This window comes from Cyphomyrmex costatus, unplaced genomic scaffold (assembly GCF_001594065.2).
Source record: "Cyphomyrmex costatus isolate MS0001 unplaced genomic scaffold, Ccosl1.0 scaffold223, whole genome shotgun sequence".
Lineage (NCBI taxonomy): Eukaryota > Metazoa > Arthropoda > Insecta > Hymenoptera > Formicidae > Cyphomyrmex > Cyphomyrmex costatus.
The window spans coordinates 68,955-92,646 of NW_017276291.1; the positions used below are offsets into that span (position 1 = coordinate 68,955).

Here is a 23,692-nt window from a genome sequence, read left to right on the forward strand (position 1 = left end):
CTATGAATTTTGTGACCAAGATCTTGAATGTCTTCATGTACAATATTATGTTCATTGAAAAATACTCTTAAAAGAGTACATTACCTAAAGTCGAGGAGCACTACTTGATGGTCGAAGTTGAATTAATGTATACATATTCTTCTAAATGAATTTATCTCAGAAATGTGTGATTATGAGTCTTTATCGAACTTTCAACGCAATCCATTTAAATTATTAACAATTTATCCAAATTTAATTACATATACCTGAAAAACCTGTACAAACTTTATTGCGAAAAATATTATCTCGGTTAGGAATTTAACCTGGATCTCTAGCATTGTTTTAAAAAGGGTTGTCATATAATGAAAAAATATAGATTACGTTCTATTACAAAAATTAAGTTGACTTTGAAATATCTCCAACACTTCTAATTATAAAATAATTGTTTGATACTATAAGTACTATATATTTAATAAATAAGTTTTATATTCGCACGAATTACCGCAATTAACTCTCATTAGTCCGTTTTTTAATTCTAATTTGACATTCTCAAGAGTTCTAATTTTAATATTTATTTATTTTTATTTGCTGACTGAAATAATGCGTCAACATCACACATTTTTCTTCTTTATATACATGACCTTTGGTCATATCTCTTTATTATTTATGAAATCTTAGTCTAAGCTAAAAAGAACATTATTAAAAATTTTTATTTCAAGTAGTACAGTCGATTTTTATAACTGTAAATTAGACTTTTTTATTTATTTATTTAATTTCAATAATGGATCTAAACATACTAGATTTTTATACTGGACTATACATTTTTTTATTACATTTCTGTTAAGATTTATATAACTCATGCGAAACTAATCACAAAGGAAGATCCATATTCAATTATACACATTTAATTTTATATTTGCGACTCGTTAATTATTCAATTATACACATTTAATTTTATATTTGTGACTCGTTAATTTTATTATAATTATACACATGTAATTTTATTATTGTTGATTCGTTAATTCTATTATACACACTTAATTTTAAATTTAACATTGAAAATGACCCGATCGGTGTCGAAACGTATGTGCGAATTCTTACTTGCGAATTTTACTCTGTTTAATGTATTGCGATTTTGAGTTAATTACATTTATATATCTTTTTTAAAAAATTTTTGGCTCTTTTCTCTTATTTTTAATCAATTTGTTTTATACTTGTTGAGCCTTCTATTAATTTATTTTATATTATTAAAAATATTATTTGCATACGGTAATATTATTGAAACACTGAAGATGGTTTGAATTGCAGCCGAAACGTCTGATTGATACTTATATAAGTACTATATTTAATAAATAAGTTGTATATTCTACCGCAATTAACTCTCATTAGTCCATTTTTTAATTATAATTTAAATAATTGTTTCTTCTATATGATGTCTTCCTTTATATTGTGTATAAATTACTTTTTTATATATCTTTAAATTTCGCTAGTAATTAAATTGTTTATATGAATTAACTTGTATATATGTACATTTAACGGAACTTATTATGATAAGTTAAATTGTGTATATTTATCTATAGTCACAAAGTAAAAATTATAAATATTTGCTGTCTTAGGAAAACTTTGTATTTAAATTTTTGATAAAATATGGCTAAAAAGTAAGATATTTTTAAATAAGAAAAATGCATTTTATATAGATTAAACATGCATTTATGATTTCTGATCAGAATTTTAAGATGACGTTAATTTTTTTACAAAGAAATGTCAAATGTTACGAAAAAGCCACTTTTACTTATTTATTTTTAATTCTAATTAAATGTAAATTCCTATTTTTGATCAAAACAAATCTTAAATGTTTTCATTATTTAATGTAAATGTATTGTATATACATTTCTGATTTCACAAACCGTGTGTCGAATTGTTTTTTCGGACTTGAAATGTATGCATGCATAGTATCAAAATAATAATATCACGTATTAAATTGTACAAGTCATTTAATAAATTTTATTTTCCTTTATTTTTTATTCTTTGGAAGATATCTTATCTGATTTTATTTTTTGTTATAAACTAGTATTATCTAAATTTAACATTAAATAAATAAATAAACAATAATGAATAAATTTAACAATTAATTTCCCGATGTTTAAAATTAATTTTTATGGAAAGGAAATTTTATTTTATACTTTTAACTTGTTACGTTCAGAATTTTTTTTTCCTTCTATTAGAGATAACAAACTGTATATAACTCGATCTGTCATAAATGCACCAAAGCTTTTGCTTATTTTTGCTAACACATTATTGTGTTTTATGGCTTTGCCTCTTTGGTAACAGCAACTTTTTGTTGTGTCTTGCAGCTTTGCTCATTGGTAACAAATACCTCGTGTTCCTCGGGTTATTGTCCACTCTCAAGCAGTAGCAGTGGCGCAGACGTGCCACCTCCATTGCCGTCGCGCAAATCCTTATCCATGCAAAGTCTCTCTCCGCCACCTTTGCCTCCTAGACCTCCATCTATCATACAAAACACAGTCCAACCGGAGCGACATCTGCTGATTCACTTAACGCCTTCAACCGTCAATCAGGGAATTTCTAACTCTGTAAGTAGATTAATTGTCCAATAATGTTATATTGATATCCTTTATACCCGTTTTATTACTGATGAACGTATATTGATGTACATAATTATCATATTCTAAATAAACAAAAAAATTTTTTTAATGAGTTTAAGAATTTATATTTAAAAAATAATTATTCCTAATCAAATAAGAGAAGTCTTATATTCGTTTAAAATTTAAATATTTCTGTGTGAATTTATATACATATCTGATTCTGCAAACTACACGCCGAATTTTTTTTGGTCTTGAAACACATTTATGAACAGTCATATCACTAACAAATAATTTAATAATTTTTTAAATGGTAATTGTAATGCATTTTTATAAGAATATTAACAATAAGATGTCAAAGAGAATCTAAATCTCTTGAATAATTTTTTATTACGAAAAATATTCTCAACCAAAGGTTGAATTTAGAACTCCCGACTTTCCGGGATGGACGCCATACCAATTCGTTTACCAAGGGTTATGGCTACGGAGTATTAGAAAGGAGTAATATCTCTGCAGTTTACTGTGGATTCCACAATGGCAAAGAAATTTATAGTGCTTCTATCGCTGACAATCCTGTTTTTTCGGCTAATTATTCAGCTTAGCCATGTTCTCTTAAAAATCAATAAAATTATACTCCTTTGACGCGTTTTTGTCAGAAATGAAAGAATTTGACAGAGAAAAGCATATATTTGCCTCGTGAGTTGAGATATTAATCATTAAAATTGATAACTATTCAGATTAGGTAGTCTGTCACGTCTCGATGGCGTAGAGGAACATGAGAAGATGAGGCTAGAACTGAAAAGACTTGCTTTTAGATAATTTCTGTCTAAACTTTTGTCTGATTTGTTCATTTTAAACAAAAACGCCTTGGACAAGCATAATTTCATCGATTTTTAAGAGACTGTGGCTAAACTGAATTACCTTCGATTTTTTTATTTCTGCAGTTTTAATATTTGCGCCATGGAAGACGATCAGTCTTCAACTATAACAGCGCCTCTATTGACGAAAAAAAATTGGGAACCGTTTTTAGAACGAAAAAACTATGAACATGTTACTCCTTTCTATTACTTTGTGGCAATATTTGTCGCAATAACCAATCTAATAATTGAACGTTTCGAGGAGATACGTGATAAACAGTATGATACGATACAAATTTTGGAGCGATGACAATGAGAGAAATCTTATATTATTAATAATATATTTATGTGAATATGTTTACATTTATGCGTTTTAAGACCGAAAAGGATTTTGCTGTGCAGTTTACAGAATCAGACATGTGTATAAATTCACATAGAAACATTTAAGTATTATATTAACACTAAGTTCCGCTTTGACCGAATATAAGGTTTCTCTTATTTAATTAGATTTACACACACATGCACACACACACACACACGCACACAACACACACGCACGCACGCACGCACGCACTCGTTCGTAAAATTTATACTGTATCATACTGTTATTTTTATATTTTAAAATTTTTAGGATTATTTAATGTATTAATGTTAGTGATATTTAAATAATTTATTGCAAATGTATAATTGGACTGTGTAATTAAAGTCAATACATGGTATTTGATTCTTATATGAAAAGGTTATTAATATTAAATTTACATTTAATAAATAAACAATATTAAATATTAAATCTTATAGGTATATATAAGAATACAACTAATAAGAAGTAGAAATGAAATGTCTATACCGGTCGAAGTTAGATCTTTATTGCTTGACTTAAATAATTCAATATAAATTATATATATGTTTATATAATTTATATTTAATTATTTAATAATCTATAATATATATATATATTTTTTATGTACTATATTTGTATTAGGTGAGCGAAAAAGTTCTGAGCTTTGGATTTCACACAACCGAAATCAAAATTTAAATTTATTTTTCCGCCTTTTTGTGGTTTCAAAACGTTGACATTTGACCTTTTAAAATGTTATGCGGTTTAGCGTTTGGTGTATATAACCTTAAAAATCAGTAGTGTTCACGATGGCATTAACTAAAGAAATATTTGATTTTTCATCTATTTCGCATTTCATCTGAAGAAAAATGTTGCTGAAGTCACTGAAATGATTTGTGTTTGCATATCGAGAGAATGTTGTAAATCATGCCACATGTAAAAGATGATATCAAAAAATTCGCCAATGAGATTTTAGTCTTGAAAATAAACCGCGTACTGGACGCCCTCAAAAAAATTGAAACGGACGAACTGCAAGCATTGCTGGATATAAATTGCGTAAATTGAAAAGGAGCTTATAGAGCAGCTTAGCGTTACGCGGCAAGCCGTTTCCGTACGTTTATATGAAAGATGGCGAAAATATATGGAAAATGAAGGGGGTTACTTTGATTCTGTTGGATTCTCTATATTTACAACTTAAATTGATAAATCACGAAACGTATCGTATTTATGGCTGAATTGGCTATTAAGGCACTTCAGTGGATGATCATTCTTAAGGATATTATTTAGTCTTTATATGTGAAAATTTTGGAAAAGGAGATTAAAAATTATTATATAAGTGCTTATCAGGAATAATATCAAAACTCGGTCATTGTGAGGTCTTGTCTTCAAATAAGATACAAAAAAATTGATTTTAAAATTGTATATTTAAAAAAATCTATTTGTTGCTATGCCAAACCATTCTAAATTTTTCTCTAAAGGATCAATTTAATCCAATATAAGCTAAACTTGTTTAATAACAAACAGCCTTATTGACGCTCCTTGTTTATTTGTATAAAAGAAACATTTTATGCGAATAAAAGAGCATTTTAAAGATTGAAATTTCTAATTACGAAATCTGTAATTGAAATTTTAATGACTGATCCTGTATGGAATTATACGGACACAAATGAATATCCATCAAATCTAAAAATTTTGCACAAACTTTACAAAAGTCTGTGGTGTGAGATAAAAATTACATGCAAAAAATCATCGTAGACAAAAAATTAAAAAAGCCTTTTAAAGGTTGAAATCTCTACTTACGAAATTTGTAATTGAAATTTCAATATGACTGATCCTTTATGGAGTTATACGAACACAAATAGATATCCGTCAAATCTAGAAATTTTATACGAACTTTATAAAGATCTATGGCGTAAGATTTGGAAACACGGTAGTATCTCGGTAAAAATTACACGAAAATGCGGTTTACAGCAATCGAAAGAGTTTTTTTTTTAGTGAACGTTAAAGCGAAAGTGATTACACTTTTTTTTTAAAGATTGATTATGAAAAGATTCACTCTTTTGACTGTTGTAAATCGCATTTTCGTGTAATTTTTACCGAGATACTATCGTGTTTCCAGATCCTGAAAATTTTCAGATTTGACGGATATCTATTTATGTTCGTATAACTCCATAAAGGATCAGTCATATTGAAATTTCAATTACAAATTTCGTAAGTAGAGATTTCAACCTTTAAAAGGCTTTTTTAATTTTTTGTCTGCGATGATTTTTTACCGAGTTACGATGTTATGAATATTACTCAGTTTTTAGTCTATTTGAAAGTGTTTTCTATTTTTTGTTGATTAGTGTATATAATATTATTTATATTAATTATAATATATGATAATTTTTAATGAATTATATTTCAGTTTTCTCAAGATGCCAATTTGAACACTTCAAACGCGCTCAGTAAACATCAGCGAACTAAGTCCAGTCCGGAACAATTGGGAATAACAGCAATATCTCCATCAGAAGCTAGTAAACGTTTAATTGCTTCTGAATCAATGAATGATTTATTACCTCCAAGACATGTCAAGCATAATGATATTGATATCAACGAATTACCACGTATTACACCACCAGGAACACCACCGCCACCATATCCTGCCCCTGTTTTAGGACAAGACATTTTCTCATCCACGTTAAATGATGTAAATATTTGTTATTAGTTTTAAACACGTATACTATTCATTAATATATTAAGCTTTTTCGATTTCATATTGTATAATAACTATACTGGATTATAAGATGCGATTTATAACAAAAAAAAAAAGAAGAGATACTAATCATACGTGTGTTTCTGTAATTTTACTCAATTATATAATTTGTATTCTATAGCAATAATTTGTAATCTTGAAAATTTATATTAGGTATTAAGTTGATATGTATTAAACTTATATCACACACACACACACCACGCGCGTGTATGTGTGTGTGAAGGGTAGGAAAGGGGAATTAACTTCGCTGTGCATGGAAAGTTGTAAAATATATTTTAAAGCAGAGCATTTTTGTTTCATATATAGCAGAAAAAAGACGCAATTTTTAAAATTTTTGTTAATAACTTTTTAATGAATGAACGACGGCTAAAATTTATTAGAGGTTATTGAAGACTGTGATCTTGACGACATATGTCAAAATCGAGGTCATCGGAGAAGACTCTTCTAAAATGATAATTACCATTCAAAATAATAATTATAACAACAAAAGACAAATGAAGGGCTAAGAGCCAGTTGTGCACAACAAAGAAAACTTTAATTCAAACTAATAAAAATATTACAACAAACGTTTCGACGTCGATCGGATCATTATCAATGTTACAGTAAAATATAATTATAAAACTATTTGAATCTATAAAATTTTTCCGGTAACGTAGTCCTTATATCCTTTACTGTTGTGATTACATAAATTAAAATAGTCAGAGTAGTAAAAAGTTGAAAGTTTATAAATAAGAACGCAATAGTCAAGTAATAATTATAACTTTTCCTGTTTTTCTTATAATAATAGTTTTTTTTTATAATAACAGGTACTTCCAACTGATACTATTCCTGGACTGCCAACGTTCCAACAGCCAATTATGTCAATGGAAGAAGATGATGTTAGCGATCAAGAAATTGTAAGTTATCCATAATTCTGTGTGCAAAATGCTTACCAAGATTTTAGAATATTGATTGTTTTTTTTTTAAATTAATTTATTAATGTTTAGGGTCAAGTAGAAGATCATGGACCATTCCAATCTTTATCCAGACTGTGGGGACATCATGCACACCTTGCTGTATTTATTAATTATGTATTATCTAATAGTGATCCTTCTAGTTTGGTATGTATAATTATCTTGATCATTATAGTCATTTAAATTAGCGTGTTTCAAAATATAATTGTTTTTATGACGAAAAAATTATGTGAAACGTTTATATTAACGTAATATATATTTTTGCAGTTATTTTATTTAGTAACGGATTTATATAAAGAAGGAAATGCCAAAGAGATGAAAAAATGGGCATATGAAATTCATTCTAGTTTTCTAGTACCTGGTGCGGTAAGTAATTCAATGCATAAAATATTTCTCGTAAAAAGTATAACGGAATAAATATGTATGTAAAATCTCCCGCTCTAATCGAACTCAAATTGATATCATCAGCATCTTTGAGATATAAAATTTTCTCAAATATTAATCTTGAAGTTACATTTTTTGGAAAGACACGAAGACGGAAAACGAAATAATAAAAATGGAGTTTTTTTGACAGCTGGATCAATTTTAATAAAATTAAAATGTTGTAAACATTGTTTAGGGGTGCAATTCTTTCTTCTGATTAATCAATTAAAAGTTTCAAAGTATTCGTAGCAACAAGTGGACCGTAGCCTAGATAAGTACACAAAGTTTTATGCAATTTTTGAAATAAAAATTCTGAAAGAAAAGCCTTTTTGTTATCTTTATGAATTTTTCTTGGTGATATTTTTGAATTATTATTTTTATATTTTTACAAAAACATCTATAGTTTCTCTAATTTAACATATATTTTTTCTAAATTGGCTCAACTGACGTGCGCTACGATGCACCGGATAGCTCGGCTGCAGCATAGCTCGGCATTGCGAGAACTATTGTTATTTTTAATCAGGTTTCATCACTTCGATTTTGGAAATAAATTATGTTAAAGTAAAGAATCTAGAGACATTTCTGTAAAAATGTAGAGAAGTGGTAATTTAAAATATTACTAACTAAAGTTTAAATAATGCAATAGTTTTTTTAGTTTATTTATCACAAAAATTGTACAAAAAAACTTAAACTTACCTAAACGATGTTTAATACATTATTTTCGACAAAAGTATTTTATTTAAAGTATAAAGAAAGGACCTGTGAATCGTCTGTGAATCGAGCGGTAATTATTTTTTAAACTTTCTTTTGTTCATAACTTTTTAACGAAGAGCGACCGACGGCTAAAACCTGTTGGAGGTTACTCAGAGTCATGTCCTAGACAACATATGTCAAGATCGAGGTCATTGGGAGGGGGGGGGGTCTCCTAATCTAGACATTTACCAAAAGGACTTATATCTTAAAAGTGTCTATTAATGACACTAATTTCAATTCGATTATAACGGAGACAAATTTTATATATTGGACTATATAATTTTTACAATTTCTTATATTTGTATAATTATTATACCTTTTTTTTTTATAATTATGTTATACGTCCTTTCTATGACCTTTCTATGATGTCTATTGTATTTTAATTATATTTAATTAAAAAATTTGGTATATTTTTAAAAAGTTTCACTTGTTTTTAACATCTATTTTCATGCGAATAATTTAACTACTTTTTTGTTTAGCCATTACGTCTACATAATGTAGATGAGAATGTTGCGAATGAAATTGATGATGTCCTTTTGAAAGAATCTGATAAAGAAGAAATTCTCAGAAAGGTACGCTAAACATAAAATAGAGTGCATTGTTAACAAAAATTTTATTTTATTTTAATTTAGAAATACTAAATAGAACAATTTTTTAAAAACTTATTGAGTAACAAATATATTTCTATGCTTTTTAAGGATTGTTCTTTGTCGCTGCACTGGACTATATTAAAACTTTCTATCTTGCTTTTGTCAAACTTCAAATATATGTCTATTTTATTTAAGATGCAAGATTAGAAGTGTTTACAGTTCATTCACAGAGAATAGACTACACATTCATTTCAAACAGTAATTTTTAAATTGTAAATATATATATAATATATATACATACACACACATATATACTACTATTTTTCCTTTAATAATTACAGATATTGTGACTAATTTATTTATCGTTTTTGAGTACAGATATTTTGGAAAGCACGTACTAGAGCGAAGGAAGAATTGAACGAACAGTTAACGCATTTTCAACAGAAGAGAACTGCGGGATTGGCCACAATTTTTGGTCCAACCGATATTTCACTTGATGAGAGCATATCTGATAAAGCGCGTGAAACTAAAATTATTGAAACATATCTTTTGCCGAAAATGGAACCTTATTTGTAAGATTATTTACATTAAATTTTTGAACACTTTTTTTTATGAACTTACATTCAGCATAAAAGTCAATAAAAATAGGACATGTGATAAAGCAAAATATAAAGTATGAAGTTATAAGCACTTGTAAGCTCTTACAAAACATCTTATGAAAATATTTACATCTTATGAATCTGGTTAGAATTGACTTTTTTCCTTTTTCTTTTTTTGAATAATTCCCTAATTTTTCGAGCAGTGAATGTATTGTATATAAAAGACTTGTTAATAATTTTAATATTGTATAAAGAGGCACATATTGCTACTTTTTATTGTAATGTAAATTTCATTGTAATACAAATATTGTAATATAATAAAAAAAGTTTTGGAAAATTTCAGGGAAGACATAGAAAAAGAACATGTGGATTTACGGCTCTTTACGACTGCAGCTGGTCTAGCCACGATATTGATAAAGATTTTTCAATTACGACCAGTATGGGTCGATCGAGTACCTACCTTTGTTGCAAAAGATAAATCCAATATCAAAGCGCGGCTTCTTGTTGGAAAATCGCGTAAGATGACAATCAGAGGACATCATTTTGTAGCGCATCAGTATTTTACAATAACTTACTGCAATCATTGTCAACTTATTATCGGCGGTATTGGCCCTCAAGGATATTTATGTAATGGTATGTAAAATATACAATAAAGAACTTCTAAAAATTTTCTTTAATAAAAATAGAAATTTTCTTGAAAATTAATTTCTATAAATGGTATAGTTTAATTGTAAAAATAGTAGTTAATAAAAAGATGTAAATTATATTAATAATAATATTAAAAATAGTAATAATATTTATAATACTTAACATTAGCAATAGTATTATATACTATATAATACATATAAAGTTTTTTTTTTTAGATCTAACGCACTATCTGTTAATTGCAGATTTCTGATGTTATTTTGAGACTAAAATTCTAATACTAAAATATTGAAGCTATAATAGTTTTTGATTTATAAAACTAGTAATTATATTGTCTAAAATTTGTGTGTTTAGATATGGTACAACGCAAAGTGGTAAAAGTAAAAGCTAATAGTTGTCTTAAAGCCGATATAAATATTACGTAGGCGAAAATAAAATTACTAATATTTCCAATTTTTTTGATATTTATTATGTTAAAAAATATTTAGCCTAGACATTATGGTATATTAAATTTTTGTTTCAAAATGACTTTAGGAATCTGCCATTAACAGGTAATACTAGTTAGGTTCTGAAATATTAATAATATGTCGTTCTATTCACAGATCTACTTATAAGCGCTTAGTGAGTCAATTTCAATTTCTTTGAATTAAAAAATGTGTACATTAAATTCAAATATTAAAGAATCATTAAGCATTTATAATATGTACGATTTTACTTTTTCTATTGAACACGCGCAATCAATGACAATAAATAATTGGTTAACAGATTGTTCTCTCAATGTACATCGACAATGCGTTCGTGTGGTAGAAGAAAACTGTCCTGGTCCCTTAATGCGAAAAGAAAGAGCCAATGATAGGATCAGTAAATTAATGGAACGTATTCGACCGGAGAGGAAACCTCTATCATCTCATCATCATTCTCAGAATTATATACCCCATCGTAAGTCCATCTTTTAATATTTCGTGCAAATTGTATTATTTCTTTATTAAACTAATTACAAGATTAATTAGTTTTTTTTTTAATATACAGAGTGACCCATTCTAATCTATCACTCCAAATATTTCCGTTCTCTTGCATTTTACAAAAAAATGTTTCAAACAAAAATTATGTGGTTTCAAGGGGACTATAAAATGGTACCATTGATTTGACCTTCAATAGTCGCTTAAAAGTTACATGAAGGTCACTTTCAATTACTTAAATTAAACCCATTATTTTTTATTACATATTCTTGTAGCTTATCTCAAGAGCTTTCCAAAACACTATAATAAAATATTTTTTCATTAAGTATTTGCCGTATTGTGAGATTTAAAGGTTACGATATTGCCAGCATTAGCATTATCCGAGATATACCACTTGGAGGTTATAATGTTTAATCTTAATAATCTTTTATTAAGGATCTTAATAATGTTGACATTAAATTAATATTTTTCGCAACATAAATTATTTACAGATTTTTAATATATCATTCATAGATTTTAATATTATTATATAATATTGGATTCGATACTGTAGTTGGCCAATTTGCTTATTGTTTTATGAAATTATGTTTTTATATGTTATAATACCACCATTATTAAGCCATGGGTTTAATTTTCAAGCTTTAATCCATAACTTGAAAAATATTTAATAAAAGTGGACTTTATTATAATATATGCTTTAAAAAGCCCTTGACACCAACTATTAGATTCTGGAATAAAAATACGGCATTCATTACAAAAAGTAATGTGACCTTGTCCTGATGGGCGACGACACTTAAAGTCAAATTGATAAAATCAAAAAATTTTTGCTGTAGTATTACTTAAAAGTTACTTTTGGGTCTTCGGACTGCAAATTATTTGTACCTGTCAAACTATTTATTTTTTGGAATCTTACTTTCCCTTAACATCTTTATGCCTTTATGCATAGAACAATATAATAAATCAATTGAAATTCAGACATCTTGGGTAATGTTAATAAGATAAAATAAATACATAAATGCTTAAAAAAATATAATTTGCAAGATCGCATTGTAAATTGCACATTTTTTAGAAGTAACTACTTAGTTTCTTTGACATTAATTAATTAATCTCATTATTTTGTGCAAAAACAGTATTAAGTTCAATTACTCATAAAAAAGGAACAGTTTAGAGATATTTTTCAATCCGATTAAATCTAAAGTAGCAACTTTCGTATGTTGCTACAGCAAAATCTGTCCAATTTTTATTCTTTTATTTATGGAAACTTTTTATCAGCATTTTATAATTCACAGAATATCACAATTTCAGTCAATTTGACCGAAGGTTTTTTTTTATATAATTTGTGCGAGGTCCTTTCAGTAAAAAAAATTGTTTTTAAAAAATTTGCATAATAAATCAATTGGTCAAATAATTCGAATTTTTGTCTTGTATTTAGTAACATTGACAAAACTGTTATTTTATATTGCAGTCGATAAAATAAAAAAAAGTGAAGAAGATTCCGGTGTACTAACGGATGGAGAAAATGGTAAAAGTATCTTTCTCTTTTGTCTTTTTGTCATGTTTTTTGTCACTTAATTTTTGTGCCTGTCCAGGTTTTGCAGCATAATAGTATTTTTAATCAAAATAGAACATAATAAGTAAATTTATATATATGAATATATTTCGTTAGAGGAATCATAAAGTATATATCGAATTTTAAAAATAAAAAAATCACACAATACCACAAAAAATTTTGTATCAAGTAATTCTAACTAAAGTAGGTGGTTTTTCTTTTTTTAGATTCTTTATATTGATATTTGTATTACTAGGTGAACATCGCATCGGCAGTTTGGCCGGAAACACTCGTAACAACTGCGACAGAATGCGAATTTCCAGTTTAGGAGGAATCAACGATCATACTGAGAATTTAGACAATCCTTCATCACGAGAAGATATTTCCGAAATGTAAGTATTTACATAAACTTTGTACATTTACTTCTATATATTTCTTTATGTTTTATGTATTTTTGTAGAAATTTTAATGATACATTCGTCTATATATTTTCTATACCTTAATTTATTAAAATTTTAACGAAGTTAAATTTTAGTATTATAATGTTTCCAATTTCTATATACTCTTATTTAGTTGAAGAACTCTGCAAATCATATGCAAAAAATGGCTTCAGTTAAATTGATTGAAACTTTGTAGATTATATAAGTTGTTGACCAAAAGTATTTTTAGACAGTACGATAAAAAAATGGACCAATTTTATAACATCATTTCAAAGTTGCTATTCTGAGTCTAATTGAACTGAAAAGTATCTTTATTTGCTAAACTATTCATTTTTTAGAAACTATATCTTAATAATTAATAAATGAAATTATTGTTTCTCTTAGGGTTACAATTTTAGAGTATAATAATATATGTATATATAAATGGTTTCTCTCTATTTGCTAATAATTTCTCAATCAGAACAGAGATATAATATATATAACGTATATTTGTGAAATATAACACATACTACGTCTAAAGATGATGTATTAAATGTAGGATGAACCGGATAATATTTGGATACATTAACGGATAAAAAAAAAGTCCTGTATAGATAAGCTCGTTTTTGCTTTGTTTTGGAGAAAATCACAAAAAAAGACTAATTTTCATTTTTGTACTTTTTTTTATTATAATACTTATTCACGTTGTATTTATTCACTTACTTAATGTATAATAGATATTGTTCAAAATGTTGACTTCTTGCAGCAATGCAAGCATTTAGTACGGACAGCTCGTGTTGCAACTAAATATTGATCTGGTGATACTTGCACTGCATCCTCAATCCGATTTCTTAATTATTCTCTTGAATTGATTGACAACCGAATAAACTTCCTGCTTTAGGACCTCCACACAAAGAAAACTTTAGTGGTGTCAGATTAGGTGATTGAGGTGGCTAAGATACTATTCCTTCACGTTCAAGAAGGAAGCAACTATTATACGTTTTGTGTTGCAATTTTTTCCAAAATAAAGCAAAAACGACCATATCTTTACAGGATTTTTTCTTAATTTATCGATCCCCTATATGCTTCCGAGGTTTTGACATTTAAATTCCGGACACTGTGTAATTTAAATAAAAGTGTTTTTATTTTGTTTTATCTGAGTTCAATTTTAGCATCAAATATTTTAATCTTCAGGTTGCTTTTTATGCAATGGTATCAAATATAAAAAAAATATATATATGTATATTGTTTTATAAAATTGATTTGTTTGCGTCGTAGAAATTAATTTACGCTTTATCGATTACGATTACTTAGGGTCCAGCAAAATATTTCCAGTAAGCCAAAGACGTCAAACATCAACAGGTCTGAAAGTTACAAGGAGCGGATACATCATAAGGTAATTAAATGCATTGTTTAGTTATTATAGAATAGATAGATATTCAACCATATAATTAATAATACAACGTTACAATGATTATTAATTTACTGTTTGAAAGCATTTGCGTAATTATAGAATGCGTAGATTGAAAAAGGCACTTTGTGTAATGTATGTATTCATAATTTTACTTTTTGGTAAAATATTTTCTTCCACACATGTACCATTATAATGAATTCATACATGGAAGACAAAATTAAGAATTAAGGATTAATTAATTTGTCTATAAAATGAGATATATTTTTATATATTATAAATTATAAAATTAAATTTGGTTTCTACCATGGCTACATTTATAATTTCCCAAAATAGATTTATTTATTATACAAGATATTCAAAAAGTCTAGAAACACTAAGATATCTCGAAAATGTTCGATTTTAGTAAAAAATACGTGAGAAGCAATTGTTGGGCTAAATAGGATGTACCTGATGATGATAATTTGACTTTTGGTGAAGTCAAGATCAATCACATCATGACCATGACGTAGCAATTTTTCCTGTTTTTATACAAACAGAATGAATAATATGATTTATGTGTTGATGCAATCAAGTCGTAGGATAGCCAGCACGAATTACTACTTCTGCCATCTATTAAATTATTATATTATAATATAATTAGATACAAACAGCGAATAACTTTGGGAAACAGTCTAAATTGGATCTGATCACCTTAATTTAGTTTATTATTTTTAATCAGTTTAGAGAGTATTTGTTTATCTTATTAACTTATGCGACTACCTTACATGATCATAGGGACATTTACCTTATGAATGCTCTAAGCTGTAAGATATTTTCTGTACACGTTTCCATGATTCTTAATATTTTGAAATTGTTAATAAAATTATTTGGATAACATATCGCTACGTTATTCGTATGAAAAAAGATCAATGTATAATATAGTTTTTATATAAATTAATTTAAAATTTATAATTAAAATTGCATTTTATAAATTGCAGCGGCAGTTGAGAGAAAAAAGGAAGACCAGTGATCCGAATCTGTCCAAAACAAAGTGAGTAATTTTTATCTAATATTTACAGTTAAATATCGAATTTTCGAAGATATTTTTTGTAGACGTGCACAAAATATGCAAATTTGCACAAATATGTTCAAAATAAATACGCATTTTTAGTAGAATGCTTTTGCAATAAGACAAATTTTTATTTTAATGTTACTTCTTAATCTGCTTTTTAAAAAATATGAAATTGCATAAGAATTCGATATCTATATTATAATATTACTGAAAGTGACTGAATAAAGGACTTTCACACTTATACAATATCGTTTGTGATTGTTTTTATTGCAATCATATTAGATTATAATGTCAGAAGCAGAGAATTATGCAAATTTTGCACAACAGAATTAATTTTTTAATGTTTATTGATCCGTATCAGTGGTGTAGTCCTAAAAATAAATGTGCTTAAGCGGTGATTTAAACAAAATAAGGGACGGAGGAGGGGGAGGGGGGTTCGTATTAGCGATGTGCTCAATATTTTAGATAAATATGCAATATAGGGGAGCACTCTCCGATAACTTTGACTTTGACATATGTGGTTAAGATCATTACCCCGAGTAACCTTCAAAATATTTTAGACGGTCATCCTTCGTTAAAAAGTTATTAACAAAAAAAGTTGGAAGTTCCAATCCACTTTTCCTCTGCCAAGGAGCGTACGATATTTTACGCGAAGCGATTTCTTCAACATCGATGTTTAATATTAAAGTTAATATTCATTATTCCTTCTTATTTCGAGATGGTCTTGTCAATACAAATTATATTAAACTTCTCTTGCTTGTAATTAAAAAAAAAACAGTTACTGAAATATACATATTTTCTAAAGTTTTTTGTTCATAATTTTTTAATAAACAGTGATCGCCAACTAAAACCTTCTGAAAGTCACTCGGGATTATGATCTTGACAACATATGTCAAGGTCATCGGCACAGTGTTCCCTAATCTGTATAATTACCATAAATAGATATATTGATTTTTAATACCAGTTAATGATCATTAATAAGAATATCAGTTTTATAATTTTCTTTATTACGTAAGAGCAACAAATTTTCTCTAACTTGTCTTCTCATGTCTAGTTTATGCTCTTTATAAAAACGGCAGCAATAATTAGCATTAAAGGATTCAGTAAACTCATTGTCAGTAATAGAGTGAGAGCCTAAATTATCAGCAAGAAGCAAACAGAACAAAAAATTAAATAAAAATATTTATTTTATTTAAAAAAATAATGTTCAACTCAAAGAAATGTTTTCTGCCATAATGCTTCTCGCGCTTATTACATTTTCCCAGTTAAAATTTTATCATAATGTTTTATATTAATTAATAAATAAATCAATAAAATGGTAAATAAGTAAAAATAAATTACAATTAAGAATTTATCCAATTTTTTATTGCTTTTTATTCTTATTTATTGTTTATTTATTTATTTAACTTAATTGTTTAAACTTAACAAATTGGAAGTAGAAAATTTTGGCCGTATTTCGTCAAATTGTGTGTCAAAAGCTTTCTTACTAAGGTAAGAAATCTTGTGTTAGTCACATCTCAACCAAATAAATAATTATCAAAACATTTCTCTCAGTGAATGCTACATATGTGCTTAAAAAGGCTACTTAGGGTCCTGCTTTGAGGCGGAGCTAAGAACCTCTTTATTGTCACATTTGGTCTAGAGCGTGTGACTATAAAGAAATCCTACTGTATTTGTGAAGCTTTATTCAATAATATTTTATTTTTAATATATGGATTTACAGAAAAGCTAGCATTTTTTCCCTATATTTTTAAATTTTTTGTTTATGTGTTTTAAGTGTGAAAAAAAAATGTAATACGCTAGAGTAGAAAAAACAGATCCGAGATATTTTCGCAGTGTAGCTTGTTGCGCCCCGCGAGGAGTAAAACGTTCTCGCGCTATTATATCGATAAAAAGCAACTTACTCTTCACAACTATTACTGTACCGTTAAAAATGGCATTCAACCAGATGCCTGAATCAGGCTACTCGACCCGGTAGCGTGTCTGTGTAGCGGTAGAGCCACATTACACGCAAGTCCGTGGATCTTTTGGCAACGTTCCTATTTTTCGCTTTGCTTCTCTCGTCGCTTTTTCATAATGAACGTATGCGAAGAGCGCAGACTCAGCTCATACATCTCGTTTCTTGTCGTGCGAAGGTGTGTATACCGTCGCTCGAAAGGCCTTCAGTATGACATTAAACGTTCAATCCCGCGGATGGCTATTACGTCGCTTTGATGGCTCGAAACACCCACGTTTTCGTGGTACTGTTAAAACGATCGCTCTCCCTTTAAGTCAGTCGAAAGCTCGATTACGCCGTTCTTGTTCTCGAATTGTGTATCATTTGCATCTTATAATTCTTTATTCTTAATTATTTGATGATTTATTAAAAATTGTGCTAAATAATTTCTACAATTTAAATAAAATACATGTGTAATACATACATGGAGTAGGGAAATCATGGGAAACACATTTCTGTGGAAAGTTTATTGACAACTTCGGTGATTAAATTTTCTGTTATTAAAGACTTCTACAAGCAAAGAGAAGCAAATTCACTTAATAAAAACTCACTTATAATAAAAGCTTACTTATTAAATATTTATCTTAAATCATTATTTATTTTGTAAAGTATTCATCAAATATTTAAATATTAAAAAATTGTTTTTTAACTTTAAATGATGTTTTTTTTTTTTTTCAAAGTTTCGTTCTATCTTGACTATTAATCGTTTTTTATAATGAAATTACAGATTTTTATTTTTTACGTATTTTATAATCGACATAAAGATAAATTAAAGTATATACGTTCATTTTAGAAACAGTTTAGCAATTTCATATAAAAATAATCGTATAAAGAAGAATTGAAATATATGTAACTTATTTCATTTATTTGTATTAGTTACGTATATAAGCCTTATATAAAATATATATGTATAATAAATATTCGCAATATTATTTAAAGAGCTACACATTTTCTCATATTTTTAGATTGAAGATATTTAAACATTTCCGATAATTTACTTTGTACCGCTTATTAAAATGCTTGTATATATTGCTTGATGAAATTGAGAATTTGATGATAGAAATGAATAAAATTCTTTGGTAAATACTTGATTAATGCTTATTATTGTGTTAATTTATAATTTATTCTATTTTATAGTAATTAACTTAGTAATTAACCCTTTGCTGCATCAATCAATGTCCTGTGGGACACTTATTCTTTTTATGTAGTTGTTACACATTTCATAATTGATTTCATTAATTTATTTGATTTATCTTTGTTTCTGAGACTTACATATATACCATACACGAATAAGATAAATATGTTATCATTGTACGTTAACAATAAATTATAAATAAAATATTTCAAATTAGTATTTAAAAAAAATTAATGTTGGAAAAACTAATAAACGTGTTTTGAAAATGTTTGCATTAATGTTTTTGAGGTCGATAACTTAAAATCTGTACTAAAAATTAAAAAAATATTTAGTTAAAATCTTATATTTGCTATATATTATATTACATAATATTTGAGACTTTTAGCCAAGTTTTCGATATTGGATTATGCTAAAAGAGAGACATTTTTGTTATTAACAACAAGTAAGAATTTCTTCGATATTGAGTCAGCCATTTTTAATTTTTAAATTTTTACTGAAGATTTTAAATAAATGGCCTAAAAAAACTTTTATGTATAATAGTTTAGTTATTAATAAATCATGGTTAAATTTCTTTTAATTCCGTTAATTGAATTTGTCTATTTGACTTTTTAAATTTTGAATTCAGATTCGCAATTTCCTCCGAAAACCTAAAATATGATTCCGCGAAATATGTTCTAAAAAAAATTATCATTTTAAAGAGTTAATATATTTGGACAAATAAGAAAATTTTTATTTGTTATAATTTTGAACATATATTCCACACATATCGCTACTGAAAAATCAACAATTTATTTCAAACAGAATTTTGCAAATTACATTTCATTAATGCATACATATAAAATACATATTGTATATTTTATTACAGAGTAGAGCTTTTCATGATTTTGATAAATCGAATTTCAGCAAACAAAATGTGTCACGTACCATTTTTGCGAATTGAAATGATATTCATTAAACAAAATAATATTTTTTATAAGAATTCCTGACTGTAGAGTCTGAAAATCGATTTTTTCGTTTGTAATGTTAATAACTATAATTAGTCAATTGTCCGCAATCTTGCTTTAACATTTTCTGACAATATATTTTAGTAAAGCTTATTATTTTATTTATATTGATGAATAATAAAATTACAATTATTATAAATTAAAAACTGCCTATTTATATATTAGAAAATAAAATCAGGAAATAAATTAAAGGATTAATTAGTTTAATGAGCTTTTTTAAATATCTATATTCACAAAGAAACACGTAATTCTGAATGTTTGGCAATTTCAATATCAAGGAGGCATTACATTGATATCAAAAGTATATATTACATTGGAATATGTCCTTCAAAGTCTTCAAATTTATAAAAATTGCAAAAACTTATGTTATGATGCTTATTTATACAATAGCGAAAGAATTTGTAATAGATCTTGTAAATGTAATTCGCGTAATCGTTGGCAGTGTAACATGAGTGAATTCTCTTGGAATTTTCTTCACTAAGCGATCGATATACACTATTGCATTTCAAACATCTCAAACTTATTTAAAGAAAGTGCACAGCTGGATTTAAAGCAAAATCAGTCAGAAATCTGTTAATCTCTGATAATATACATATAATAAATACGACAATATAAACAAATAAGTAGAATGATATATCTCATATATAAGCGGGAATCTTTTTTAAATGTGTACATGTCTATATAAATACACTCGTCAACAAAATTAACGCAACATCTGTTCTACCCAGTAAAAATAAGCAAATTTCAATATGGAACAACTTCGTGAAAAATCATCGAGATGTTTAAAAAAGTATTTTACAGCTTGAAATTTTTACTTTTCAGATTGGTTTAGAAAATATTTCTTACAAATATTTTATTGAGTTACAAAATATAATTTTTTTTTAAATTTCGTCAAAAAATTTGAATTTCGATGCATCTTTATTTATCTTTGTGTAACTAAATTGTGTAGCTGATTCTATCCGCACCAGTTAACATGGATAATTTTTTATATTATTTTTGTTGATAACTATTGAGGTTACATACAAAATTTGAAATTTGAAAATAAACAATAGAAATCTAATTGTTATTGAAATAAAAAGTATAATGAAAAACGGACTACAGACGAGTGAATAAATTAAGATGTTATATGATATTGATTAAAATTTATGTTTAATACACATTAGAATTAAGTGAAGAACTAGTAGTTTTAACTTTACATAGTTTTCATCATATAATAATTGTTTAAAATCAAAACTGTTTTCGCTTTAATTTCGATAAGAAATGATGTGCTTTAATTATCGTATTACACTGTCATTTGTTTAATTTTTTTAATGAATTTGTTTTAATATCGAGAGTTCTTAATAAAAATAACATTATAGTGTTTTTAAGAGACATCTTTTTCTAATTTTAATAATTAGGAAAAGATAAATAATAAAATAATTAAGATTAAAGTTAATTCTACGTTGGTTCTAAATTGGGCTTAAAGAAATGTTATCTGAAATCGTTTCCTTGGAAAGTATGAAATATTATTTTAATAATTATATCTATCTATACAATGCAATTTTACAATGCATATTTTGTATTTAAATATTTTACACTTATATATTTTACATATTTAAATCTATAAAATCATTTAACATATGATTTTGAACAACTAAATATTATACATAGTATAGAAAAAAAACTTGAAAAAATTACAATTTTTTAAGCATATTATCATATGTTTATAATAAAAATTATTGGAATTTTATCACTGAGGTAACATTGATATATAAATTGTCATTTATAAAATATTTCAACTTTATGACTATATAACAAAACATTGATTGTAATTTTTGCAAAAATTGTTGGTTCAAGGTATCTCACAATATAGAAAAATTCAGTTATTTTTTAACTTAAACACTTCTTTTTCTATTTATTTCTATTTTATTTTTTTACTTATTGTAATTTTATAAATCGAATAATTTCATGTGCAAACATTTTTATTTAGTTTATTATGAATAATAGCATATAAAAAAATATATTATTTTAATCGAAAACTGTAATATCTTTTTTAACTATAACTCTTTTAACAATAATTTGTATACTGTGCATTAATAATTGTATGAATACTGTTTTACAATATTTATTCAGACATTTATTAATCAGATGATTCATTTGTTAATTGTAAAATTTATGTGATTGTTTAAAAATAGATAAAAATTTAACGGATTTTTTATGTAAAATTATTTATATTAAGTTATTACTATTGATTAACATAGATTAATTCTTATGGCCTATATTAAATTATTATAAAAAATTTAAATAAAACAAAGTAAATACATCTCAATGAAAAGACAATGAATTTGACACAGAATAAAACAATTTTTAATATAGAAATCACGAGGGTTCAAAGGTTTTCCTCTGTGATCAATAAAAAATAGCTTTACTTAATATTAAGAAAAAATATAACATCAACATGAATAATCGACGAATCTAAAAATCGATATGATGAAAAGATAGTAACTTTTACGAAGGAAAATAATTAATTAATAGAAATAAAAAATGACACTTTTTGACACTATTTAACACTTTTCTATTTTAAAGAAGTTAAAAGAAAAGAACGATGTTTTTATCGGTCTGTTGAATATGTGTATGTACATGTTTGTAAATCGAGTGATGTCAGAGCACGGATACGTATTCGCTTTTATTTCTGAAGCGATCGATACTTTCGAATCGATATGACTGTATAGGATGTTCCTCGCTAAGTGTACTTTCTTTGAATCGCGATTCAAAACTTCATCATTTTTTTATTTTTTAGCGTTTATTGAGAAACTTTTGGTACATATAATTTTTAATTCTTTATCTTGATTGAAAATTCCAAAGACACCAAGAGTTTATGTATTTTAGATAATCCATAATTTTGTTAATGTCGGATTTGTTAAATTTAAAAAATTATAAGTAGAATCAGAGATTAAGTCTCGACATTTCCATAATTTAACAATGTTTTTAAGTCTGCTATTAATTTATTGGACGGATTGTGTTTGACAATGGTGTCAGTAAGTAAAGACTGCATTTTATTAGATGTGTCGGAAAGTTCTGTCCGTTTTTATGCAAAAAGTATGACTTCATTTATGAAACAAAATGAAAACGTACATCAATCAAAGTATTGGCCATCGTTAGATATGACTTTTTCCCATCTTTCTGGTAATAAGCGGATTCCACGGCGAAAGAACGACTCATCTCTAGAGGCTATCCAGTTAGAGACCCATTTTTCGATGCTTTCATTAGAGTTGCAGTGTTCCTCTGCAAGTGCGTGTGCCATCGACCGAAACAAGTGATAGTCGGAAGGGGCACAGTCTGGTGAATAAACCGCATGGGGTACCACTTCCCAGTGAAGTGCTCCTAACGTTTCCTTAACGAGTTTTGTAACGTGAGGTCGAGCGTTGTCATGAAGCAAGATTATTTTATGTTGTCGTTTCATATTCTTGTCGTTTTTCGTACAATGCCTGGGCACAAACGGATAATTTGTTCTCAGTAGAGATCCCCTGTGACTTTGACCAGATTTCAACAGCTCATGGTTGCACTACACCCTTCTGGTCTCACCAAATACAGAGCATGGCCTTCTTCCCATAAATATTGCGTTTTGGCGTCGATGTCGATGATTTACCTGGATCGCAAATAGTTTTTCGGCGTTTGGGGTTATCAAAATA

At 27.0% G+C, this 23,692-nt stretch overlaps 1 protein-coding gene across 7 annotated transcripts in view; it reads left to right on the forward strand.

Annotated features, from left to right (window-relative positions):
- RhoGEF2 (Rho guanine nucleotide exchange factor 2) overlaps positions 1–23,692 on the forward strand; it is a 61,595-nt gene that overhangs the window by 20,489 nt on the left and 17,414 nt on the right. For 5 of the 7 annotated variants that reach the window (XM_018539857.1, XM_018539860.1, XM_018539856.1 and 2 more), the window contains 13 exons: positions 2,334–2,573; positions 6,184–6,465; positions 7,338–7,427; positions 7,518–7,631; positions 7,752–7,850; positions 9,140–9,232; positions 9,629–9,822; positions 10,193–10,482; positions 11,260–11,433; positions 12,919–12,975; positions 13,259–13,394; positions 14,736–14,817; positions 15,813–15,865. In XM_018539857.1, coding sequence (XP_018395359.1) covers positions 2,334–2,573; positions 6,184–6,465; positions 7,338–7,427; positions 7,518–7,631; positions 7,752–7,850; positions 9,140–9,232; positions 9,629–9,822; positions 10,193–10,482; positions 11,260–11,433; positions 12,919–12,975; positions 13,259–13,394; positions 14,736–14,817; positions 15,813–15,865 — 1,904 coding nt within the window. The remainder of the gene's footprint in view (positions 1–2,333; positions 2,574–6,183; positions 6,466–7,337; positions 7,428–7,517; positions 7,632–7,751; positions 7,851–9,139; positions 9,233–9,628; positions 9,823–10,192; positions 10,483–11,259; positions 11,434–12,918; positions 12,976–13,258; positions 13,395–14,735; positions 14,818–15,812; positions 15,866–23,692) is intronic. The other 2 variants (XM_018539861.1, XM_018539862.1) reach the window with 1 other exon arrangement.